Below are 11,314 nucleotides of genomic sequence, written 5' to 3'. Positions count from 1 at the left end.
AATGTTTGAAAAGTTTATTTCTACCATACACAAACTGTACAACACAGCGCATATCTTTTTGTGTGTGTAATTTATGAAATCGTGAAAGTAAGTTTGAATGTACAAACACACTTCAACGGAAAATTTCAATCATTACGTCATCCTGTCCAATAAAAAAAAGGAAAACAAAAAACAAAAAAAACAATACAATCTCATATCATACTAATAATAATCGTTCCACGAAAAAGAAGCATTTCACATTACAAAACATCAAATACTAACAGGAAGAAATGTGGGGGGCTGGGAAGGGGGGGATAAATAAATATTATTCACAGAGCTTCCTGAGCAAACAATGCATGTGGTAGGAATTAAATATAAGAAAATAGAAATAAAGGATTACATTTGAGGAATCAAACTTTTTAGGATTATTTTTAAAACATTATTTGGATAAAATAGGAGTGGTGCTGTGATAATTTGGCTCTTGTTTTTTTTCATGAAAATAGTAAGCTTGGCTACATGTTGACAGAAATGTGCTTTGTTGTTTTTGGGGGATCAAAAGTGAGAGCAAAAAAATTTAAAGCACGGCTGGTAAACCTTTTCAGTTTTTAAAAATCTCCTCCCGGGGCCAAAGTACATTTGTGGAAAATAATGCAAAATGTATAAATCTTATGATGTACAGTGTCAGAACATTTGTGGTATTAGCATGGCCCACACACCTGTTTCAAAGTAAAGTCAATTGCAAAATTGCAAAGAATTGATTTATCAACATGTTATTTGATTTTTCTACCTTTTTGGGGGGATTTGGGATAATTTGATGAAAGTAAAACTTTATTTTTTCTTTTTTAAAGTAGCTACACTTCAAATCTGTCCCAAGCGATACAAGAATATAGCAAGTGTCTTAAGGAAGGAGTGTTAAGGCTTTTTGAAGCACTTGTAAAAATGTGAATCAGGAATCCATTTGTGTTTGCTCTGACCTCACAATGCTTGCAAAAGGATCACATCAGAAATAATTGCAATCAGCTACTGAGCTATAGAAACAGTCATCAGGAACGCCGGTCCTCCGCTTACGAAAATAATTGTACTGTGAATAAATGAAACACCATTCACGTAATACTGCCCTAGCACAAACAAAACATAGTACTTGTAGTCTTTTTTTTTTCCTTTTAAAATATTTTAAAACTGATCCATATACATTTAGGCACGTACGACATGCACACCTCACCTGTGTGTGTGTGTGTGTGTGTGTGTGCATGTGTGCGTGTGTGTGTGTGTGCGTGTGTGTGTGTGTGTGTGTTTGCATGTGTGTGTGTGTGTGTGTGTGTGTGCGTGTGTGTGCACAGAAGGCAGTTTTAGAATAATTATATTTGATTGTAATGGAAAAAGTGGATTTTTCTTATGCATTTTTGCCGTTTAAATTGATATAAAGACAAAAAAAAAGGAAAAGGTACAGTACAGTGGCATTGCAGTGTTGTCACATCATCTAGCATACATTCACGTTCCAATAAAAATAGGTTCACTTTTGGTGTACTAGTACTTTTTTTTTAATGAAGAGCTAACTGTAATGCACGTGCGCCACAAAATTGGAATGTTGTTTTTTTTTTGGAGGGGGGGAGGGGATTCTCAATCATTTACATCTCTAGAAATAAATACACATGAGTCAAATGATAATAATGCTCATAATAATAAATACAGCGATGGACAAATAGGATATCGATAATGATGGATAATAAGAATCATCATCATAAATAACTGTCATCAAAAGAAAACGAAGTGCAAGAGAAGTGGAAATCTCAGCAGGATCAAAGGAACCAAAGTGAAAAGCAGTACAAACGTGGCCGTCTCTCAAAGCGGCCTTTGACATTGACGTGTCGCATGTGCGCCCGGTCGGCGAAGCTCAAACGTGGATACCTTTGATGGCCTTCTTGATGTTATCCAGCAGAGCCTTGCACTCGGGCGAATACTCGCGCTGCGACTTGTTGTACATGTCCGTCAGCGTGTTCACGTAGGCTTCGAAGTTGTGCTCGCTGATGGGCCCCTGCGCACGGCAAAAAACACGGCTTGCTATTGAAATGCAATGTCCTGGCTCAGGCGTGTGTGTGTGTGTGTGTGTGTGTGTGTGTGTGTGCGCGCGCGCGCGCGGTACCATTTGAGGCAGCTGGATGTCAGTGAGGCTGCTGATGAGCGCTTGGCTGAGGCGAGCCAACTCCTTGAGGAGGCCGTCGTTGTGCTGCTCCATCATCTTGTTCTCCTCTTCGATGCTCTTCAGGTTGCACTCCATCGAAGAGATCTGCTTTCGGGTAGAAAAACGACGACAGCGGCAGAGCCGTCCAGTTCAAAAGACGTCCGCTTTTCCTTTCTCCACAAAGGAGTTGATGCTTACCTGCGTCTGCAGCTGCTTCATGTCCGCCTCCATTTGCATGTTGGATTCATTCAGTTGCTCAATATCCTGCTCCAAATATTGACCGTCCTCTTTGCTTTCAATGCCTACAAGTTGCACATTTTTCTTAGTGAATACATCTTAAAAAAAACTAAACAGTAGTTTTCCTGCCATGATGATTGCATCTACCCAATTTCAATTACAATATTTAATCATATCTTAATTTGTAGTCAGCAATAATACCGATGTACAAAGTTGGCTGGTTTTATAACGGTGCTGGAAAATTATTATTTTATGTGGACCAGACTCAAGTTAATTCATGAGGAGAAACAGCCAGAGTGTAGGTGTGTTTGTTGTCGGTCTGAGTGGAGTTGCGAGGTCTTATTTTTCATAATAAAGTCTTCATTTTACAAGACATGAGCAAAAAAAAAAACAATAACATTGTAATATTACAAAGAGTTGTCTTTTTAATAGAATTCCTTTGAAATATAAAAGCAAAGTTGACATAATAAGAGAGTTGCACTAGTACAAGAATGAAGTGAATTAATGTTAAATGGAGCTTGGATACGCTATATGTGTTTCTTTGTTGATTGTAATTTTTTTTATTTGGGATCTAATTTTCTGTGAATATAGTATAGTTTATAAAATTACATCAAAATAAAATCAAGAGTGAAGTTATATTAAAAGACGTTACAGGGTGTATTTTCGTAGAGAGGTGCATATGCGCTTGGTGTAAAATCTGCTGCGTTTTCGTTTTTGTGCTGGGGCAAGTCTAGTTTCCTGTGTTTGGGAATTTGGCAGACCATGCAGCGCCTCAATGGGCATTCCGTTTTTGATGACATGCTCCCGACGCCCCTGTCGATTGAGTGACAGAAAGTCGACTAAACACATAACTAAAGTTATGGCGCACGTGGAGTAACACGATTTTGCCGGACTTGCTTGACGCACAGGCAAACAGATTTTCTGCTCCCTGGATATGTGTGGTGGAGGTTATCATATTTATTTAGAAATGTCATATCGAAGCCTCTGAATAATTGTAGATATGAATATGTAAAAGCACCAGAGTGACCACGCCACAACTAGTGCGCTCAATTTAAAAGGAATGAGGGGAGTCTCTCTCTGATTGGCCCGGAATGAAGTCAGCTGTGTTCACTCCCACAACGGCTCAAACGCCCATTTCTAACTGCATTCGTCTACAAAAGTAGCAAAAGAAAGAAAACTCCACCCTTGGGCACACTTTGAGAAGGCTTGCATTGGGTACGAAAATAGAACAAACAAAAAGTCGAAAACAGTGCAACAATTTGCCTTGTCGACTATACGATGTCCTTTCGCATTAGTTTAATTTTATGACAGAGAGAAAAATTGGCACAAATTGCTTCGTTTTTATTTTGCAGTCATTGTTTCATGCCAGTATCTTTGTTTTGTGTTGTATAATGTGTTATTGTGTGAGGAAAGAAAATGGCCAAAAATTGGCCGATTTTTAAAGATTTTAAAGGAGTAGAAATGGGATGAAGAAATTGGTCGGTTCCTACGAAAGACAATATTTTTTTATAGGAGAGGAGAAGCTGTGAACGTGCTCCTACACTGAAAGTGCATTTGCTCAATTTTATTTCTTTGAATGGTTGCATGAAATGAAATCAACTGAATCCAGCAGTCTATACATCCACTTTAAAATGCATCTATATACAGAGGATTTTATTTTGTGCAACCACTTGATGAAATGAAATTGAGTAAATTCACCCGCCATTTTTTTTCCATGCAAAAGGAAAAACCTACCGCTGCTGGCCTTCAGTTTGATGGTCATCATCTCCTCTTCCGAGTGCTTTTTCTTGATACTTTGCGCATTCAGCGGACATCCTGACAAGCTTTTCGATTCAAGACAGGGCAATTTAGCATGAAGCTGATGCACATGGTATTGTTACGTGAAGATGAGGCTCACCTTCTGTGCGTGGCAAACACATTGTTGGCGTGACCGAGGCCATTGCAGCCGGGCAGAGGGCAGTGAGGCAACTCCTGCTTGTTGCTCTTCCAGGCAAAGGGCAGTCCGTTGAGGGAGGAGGCCTCCTTCTGTCTCCTAGCGGCCAGCGGACAACTGCTGGCGCTGCGATGAGACGTGTACTTGCCCGATATGTGGCCCTGGCCCTCGCAGCCAAAAACCGGACACCTGATGGAAAAACAACCATGCATGTTGGAATTTTTTGGGCCGAGTTATAAAACATTTGGTCAGCTTCTTTCCACGTTTTAAAAAAATGTCCATGATGTTGATTGAAGACACTAAGTCAACTTTCCACGTTTTAAAAAAATGTCCATGATGTTGATTGAAGACACTAAGTCAACCATGGGTCTACCTGGCAACCAATCCGGGGTGTTTATCGTCCCACCTTTGTTTGTTTCTTTATGAGAACACAACATCTGATTTTTAGTCAACTTGACACAAGGCTGGACCAAAAATACAACAACAGAAAAACTGTATATTCTGTCAAGGGAAAGTAAAATAAAAATCATACTGGAAAATAACTGCAACAACAAAAATTGCTATTGTAGATAGAATAAAGTTATAAATTCACATGCTAAAATTATTTCCACATAATACATTTGCAATATTACGGAACGTAAAGAAAGTCCCTTCTTTTGAGCATGCCCTTTGCAAGTTTGAAAAGAGTACCGTGGTACAGAATTTGTGTCCAGATCCAGAAAAAAAGAAAGAACTTTTGGTTAACAATGTATTTTTTCCCCTCTTTTTTCTTTGGGTCAATTTTTTTCATTTTTATGCTTTCAGTGCATGCCTCTCGATGACAAGATTCCAATATACGCATATAAGATAAGAGAACATGTTTTATATATACAGGTACCTGTATATATATATAGAGTATATATGAGCAAAACGGGGTCTGAGATCATTAGTACAATCTCTTTCAATAACTGGACCGGAAGATGTGTTGACCATTAAGTTGATTAATCCAGCCAAATGCTGATTAAAAAAAATAAAATAAAAAAAGAAGTGGCCAAAACTGGAAATGTACTCAAATAATCGCATTAAGTGGAAGTAACTAATCCATGCTGAACTTTAATGGGAGTGCGCTGACGGAAAATTTCATGAGTTGCTTTGACAGGCTTGATATGTTACTGTTGTTTTGTTACGTGCCACTGTGCAGTTCAGTAGTGAGTTGGACAAAATGTCTGCTCCCGTGTGCTATGATTGATAAAAAAGGATGGGTGGGGTGCAGAGTGCAGGATAGGGGTGCAACAGCCACACAAAACACATCATTTTAGCATTTTCATGAGAAAGATTTGAGGACACAAGGCTGTAAATGTGTGGGGAAGAAAGTCGCATTAGCACAGTGTTTCTCAAATAGTGGGGCGTGCCCCCTGGGGAGCCGCGAGGCTTCATCAGGGGGGCGCATTTGACCTCGGGGAACATGCTTTTTTATTTTCTTTTTTTTACTGTCCTCAAATAACTTGCAGTTGCAACTCCAGTACATTAGGAGGCAGTGGCACTCTCATTGGCAGAGTTTGCGCAGGGAGCATTCTCAGGGAAGAAATATGATGAGGCGTAGGTAGAGCTTGGCTTCATGAATGCGCCTGCAGTGGCAGACGAGGGAAGATCGATGTGCTTACTTTGTCTAAAGATTTTGGTAGCGGACAGGATGAAGCCAAATAAATTAAGGCGTCACTTAAAGACATTACACCCCAATCACGCTGATAAGCTGCTTGAGTTTTTTTCAGCGAAAACGTGCTGAATATTGCCAACAATCATGCCGCTTTGTGACTGCTACTTCAGTAAACTAAAATACAGGTCCCATTGAGCAGGAGCCGAGAGTTGCTGTGTCCTGCTTCAAACCTCGCTTCGAAAAGCTATGCATTGCAAAACGTGCTCATTGTAGCCATTAATCCAGACATCATCTTTGATTTAAAAAAATAAATAAAAAGCACACATTCTTTTATATATGTATTTTTGTTTTGCTGGTTAAAGTTTTTTTTTTTTAATATTGTGCTCCTGAGATAATGTTGGTGATTAGTCAGTCAAAAAATATTTATTAAATAACATTAAATTAAATTTAATGTTATTTTTGAATTTCAAATGCACTTTAAATCTTTTCTGTTCCAGTTACTAAAGCTATTCTTTGTTCTAAGTTGGTCCATATTTCAAACTCCACACAGGGAGGCCGCAGCCGGAATCGAACCCACGACCTCTGCACTGTGAGGTCGACGCGCTAACCACTGGCTCACCATGTAGCCCCACATAATAATTCACACAATAAAAGTCATTGTGGGTATTAATATTATAAGGAAAAGAAACTGTAATTCCTGCCATTTCGGACATTTGGGGTAGGGCTGGGGGTCAAGCAAACATGGAAGTTTTGAGCACGAGCTCCTGTGGCAGCCAATTTGACAACAGGCCACAGTTTGGCAAATTGTGAGCAATTCAGCCAAATAGAGGCTGAGTGTTGTACTTTTAAACTAAATGTAAAGCAAAGGGAATCATGCTCCACATTTTGTGTTTGACCAACCACAGGTAGACCCAAAATGGCCGTGCCATCTGGGCACCGACCCCCCTCCCTCCTCTCTTAATGTGTATGAGATCCATACCCGTTTAATGCCTATAAGCTGATGCATTAGTAATTAAAAAAACCCCTCCAAAACTCAGCATCCAGATGTACACGTCCACAAAGGCTCACATGTCAATTACATTATTGTTTTGGATGATGAGGCCGCTGGCGACGTTTTCTTCACATAATTACAAAGAAAGCACTCAAAGCGGGAGTGAGAGAAAGCAAAAGAGAGAGAGCCAGCGAGCGAGTGATAAGCCTGATATTCTCTTTCAAATCCCACAAAACACATCACAGCGTACTAATCCTAGGAAAGTAATTCACTAATGTGAGTACAAAAGCTGCAGATTTTTTTTGTGCAACTTGATGGCCTGCAGGTATAAGAAGGCTGCTACCTCGCTTTTTTTGTGACAGCCAGCAAAGTAAGAGCGACTAAAGAGAGAAATGTCTTACTTAAGCTCTTGCTCATCTTTGTCCTCCTTGCTCGGGGTGAGCTTTAAACCTCCTTTTCTGGCACGTGGACACCCTGACAGGCTGTGAAGGAAGAACAGCACAGCACATTTGAACATTTCAAGGGGACATATGGGAAGTGGAGGCTCCTTTTTTCATGACTTGTATATAAACAGTCGGATCTGACGAGTGCCTGTCCATTCATCAGCTATGAAATTAAACAAGTGCCGTATTTTCCGCACTATAAGGCGCATCGGAGTATAAGGCACACCTTCAATGAATGGCCTATTTTAAAATTGTTTTCATATATAGGGCGCACCGCATTACAAGGTGCGTAGAATAGAAGCTACAACACTGGCTCGGGTTGCATTATGCATCCACTAGAATATATCCATCCATCCATCCATCCATCCAGTTTCCAAACCGCTTAATCCTCACTAGGGTTGCGGGGGTTGCTGGAGCCTATCCCAGCCGTCTTCGGGCAGTAGGCAGGGGACACCCTGAACCGGTTGCCAGCCAATCGCAGCACTAGAATACAATACAATACAATACAGCTTTATTTATATTGCATTTTCACAACCTCTGCAACTGGATTTTCATAAAATTTAAAATACTACATCCAAGATATCAGAATATTTGTCCATATATAAGGCGCATCGGATTATAAGGAACACTGTCGGCTTTTGAGAAAATTGATTGCTTTTAGGTGAGCCTTATAGTGCGGAAATACTGCACTTTTCTCTTTGTATTTAACTTTTTTGTCCATGTATTCGTACAAATTTACATTATAATCACTCCCATGTTAACTTCTTGGGCCATAACATGATCAGCGAGGCTGAGCAAAGTTTCAAAGCCCCTTTCAAGCAACAGCTGGACTCCAGTTCCTGCAACATTACCATGGAGCAACGCCCACATCACTCACATGTGTGTCGCCTCTGTTGTTGTTGCAACCCGTGTCTAAGCCAAATGGTAAGCAGAGCTGCGCTCCGTTTTGTTGGCCAGTGTTAGTCAACAAGGCTAACCTATACTTGATTGCTCAGTCAAGTTGTTGAGTTTCTGTGCCATGCCATTGTAGTTTTGATTTATTTAATCATTTTAGAAATAAGATCATAAGAAATCTCCACCGAATAAATCAAATTTTAAAAACCCCAAGACCATTAATGGAAAAAGTACAGCGTGTTTACTACACAGAGTGAGACTTTCACCGTCTGCTGCAAAGTCACGCATCTGACAAATGTGTTCGGGCGGTTGCTATTCGTGTTCCCGCCGCCCCTCAGCCATGGCTACCTTCGGTGCGACGCGTAGTTCCCCGTCACGTGTCCCGATCCATCACAACCAGGTGTCGGGCACCTGCACAGCCGAGACACACATCATGCTCATCATGCAAATAGCCAGCGCCACCGCTGCAAATGCCAAAGAAACTCATCCCTTAAGTGCGCAGAAATATGCATCCTCGAGAAGCAAGGGGCGGAGCAGAATCAGCTTGTTCTGAGGTGTCAAATCCCCCAACAACAACAACAAGAACAACAATGGCCGTGTTTTAAATACGTACTTTAGTTCCTGAGAGTTGGCTGCCATCAGCGACTTGAGTGTCTTGTCAGCCAGGGGACATCCCGACACGCTGCAGTGAGGATAAAGAGCTAACAGTCATCTCAGTGAACTCTTTGATCACGCCGCTGCATTAAAGCATCTTAAACACACGTACATGCTTTTATTTGTTTGCAAATATTCACAAAGCGTTCATATTTTTTTGGGGGGGGGGGGTTGTGTTTGTTTGGGGTTTTTTTTCAATCCCTGCGGTAAGGTTGCCCACAGTCAGCTGTAGTTGTTTTCATCTGCCTGGATGTTCTTTTTTTTCAAATAAAGCAACACCAATGATAAGTTTTACTTGACTAAAAGTCATCCTACCTCAAGAAAAGTCCAAATTTGTAGGGGGGGTCAGGGGGTCGGGGAACGGTGGACAAAGGCATGTTAGTCAAACCTTTTTTTAGGAAATTTGTTGTAGTTTTGCTTAAAGTCATATAGCAAGAAAAGCCACAATTTTAAGATAATGCCATGCGTTGCAGTTTTACAGCAACAAAGTTTCCTATTTGAGTAAAAATTGAAAAGAAAAATAAAGAAAAAAAAAGAAGAAAAAAAATAGACAAAGTCCAGCTATAGTGAAACGTTATTTACCAACATAGTGGTAGTTTACCCAACGATAAGTCAAATCACAAGAAAAGTCATGCCTTTCAGGTATTAGAGCCCAATTGCGAGTTTACAAGAGCCACGTTGATTTTGGAAGAGTAAAAATTTTATGAGGAAAGAAAGAGCAAAAAAAGGCAAATACAGTCACGTTATTCAAATGTTACTGAACAAAATAGTTACCAAATTGAAGTAATCAAAAGAAAGGCCTTTTAATTTAATGTTGTTCTTTTTTTAGTACCAAGTCAATATTTTGTGAGGACCGCAAGGGCAAAAGTCATCTTTTTCCATTTGGGATTGAGTCGCAAATGAACTTCACAAAGTCCAATGATCACAAAAAAAAAAAGAAAAAAATGAAGAAAGTTTTATGTTGTAATTTTATAACAATTAGTTATGGTATGAGCAATTCTTCAAAACTTTATCAGGAAAAAGGAAAAAAATAGACAAACAAGTGAAATTTTTGGTGGTTAAAATAGCTGTCGCTTTATTCGACTTAAGTCAAAATATTAAAATTAAAGTAAATTTTCTAATAATGTACGTGTGACATTAGGTAAAATATTTAATGCTATGATCAAAAATGTCTGATTTGAGACTAATAAAGTTCTAATACGAGAATACAGTTGAAATACCGGTAATCGTTTTTTTAGTATGATTACATGATGACTATAAAAAAGTCATCATGCCCAGAAAAAAAGCATTAGAAGTTGAAGAACAAAGTCACCAGTTAAAGATATTTTAGTTGTAATACTACAACAATAAAGTAGAATTTTTCATAGGTAAAGCCATAGTTTTAATTTCATAAAATGAGATAAGGTCAGACTATTACAAAAAACTATCATTAGTTTTTTAATTATAAAAAACGACTTTTAAAAACTATAATTACTATTATCAAAAAAATAATAAATTCGAGAGACATTCAGGGATACTCAAATGAGTTTACATTGTTTTAAGAGAATACGGTTGTCATTTTAATAGAATAAAATGATAATATTACTCGAAAAAAGTGTTTTAGCCTTTTTTTTTTTTGGGTCGCACGCTTTTGAAAGTGCAGCCGCCTGGTGTCTCGTGCTAGGTGGCAGACGATGCTAATGAGTGAGTGATTAATTACGCTACCTCCGATGCGATGCATAATTCCCCGTCACGTGGCCGCTGCCGTCACAGCCCGGGGTCGGACAGCTGCGGGAGGGCACACAACATTTCATACACAGATTAGGATGACTTCCCGCCGATTGGGAGACGCTTCCCATGGGCATTAACGGGGAGGAAGAGGAGGAGGAGGAAGAGGGAGCAGGCTGGTGGAGTGGCGTGGGGGTTAGTACATTTAGTAAGAAATTCCTCATGTTTGTTTAATGGCGTCGGCTAGTGTCAGTGAGGGTCCAGAACTATAGGGTCCTACTGACGCTGGTCACGGCTCTGCAGAGCATGCAGTCCAACTAGCAGAGGTGCAAAGAAAAAAAAAACTCACTTCCCAAAGTGACACATTTCCTCTCAGGCCATATGAACCTGCGGACATACCAGTTACAACGTGACGTGAGGCCCACAAGGCCCACACTCGCCCGCTATTTGCCTCATGCCGGATTTTACTCTACGTTTTGCTGGAGTCAAATTGTCATATCAAGTGTAAGATGCAGTTTGAAGAGAAAAATTTTTTGGGCAACTTTACAACAATAAAGTTGGAAGGCCATAACTAAAGAGTTGTAATTTGTCAAGAATGATGTCACATTTGTACACAAATCAAGTTGGAATAAGAAAAGAATGACATTTTAGAAATTAG

The 11,314-nt window shown here is 39.7% G+C and overlaps 1 protein-coding gene across 12 annotated transcripts in view; it reads right to left on the bottom strand.

Moving 5' to 3' along the window:
* Nucleotides 1-11,314, bottom strand: part of st18 (ST18 C2H2C-type zinc finger transcription factor) — a 74,964-nt gene continuing 63,650 nt past the window's right edge. For 8 of the 12 annotated variants that reach the window (XM_052088399.1, XM_052088392.1, XM_052088390.1 and 5 more), the window contains 8 exons: nt 10,654-10,716; nt 8,909-8,977; nt 8,644-8,706; nt 7,360-7,440; nt 4,296-4,520; nt 4,133-4,221; nt 2,360-2,463; nt 1-2,266 (listed from right to left, as the gene is read on the bottom strand). In XM_052088399.1, the coding sequence (XP_051944359.1) occupies nt 1,874-2,266; nt 2,360-2,463; nt 4,133-4,221; nt 4,296-4,520; nt 7,360-7,440; nt 8,644-8,706; nt 8,909-8,977; nt 10,654-10,716 (1,087 nt within the window). In that variant the 3' untranslated portion in view covers nt 1-1,873. Of the gene's footprint in view, nt 2,270-2,359; nt 2,464-4,132; nt 4,222-4,295; nt 4,521-7,359; nt 7,441-8,643; nt 8,707-8,908; nt 8,978-10,653; nt 10,717-11,314 lie in introns of all 12 variants that reach the window. The other 4 variants (XM_052088395.1, XM_052088394.1, XM_052088393.1 and 1 more) reach the window with 2 other exon arrangements.

Source organism: Hippocampus zosterae, chromosome 15 (assembly GCF_025434085.1).
Source record: "Hippocampus zosterae strain Florida chromosome 15, ASM2543408v3, whole genome shotgun sequence".
Lineage (NCBI taxonomy): Eukaryota > Metazoa > Chordata > Actinopteri > Syngnathiformes > Syngnathidae > Hippocampus > Hippocampus zosterae.
The sequence above is the reverse complement of the archived record's forward strand: the minus strand, read 5'-3'. Positions and strand labels throughout refer to the sequence as shown.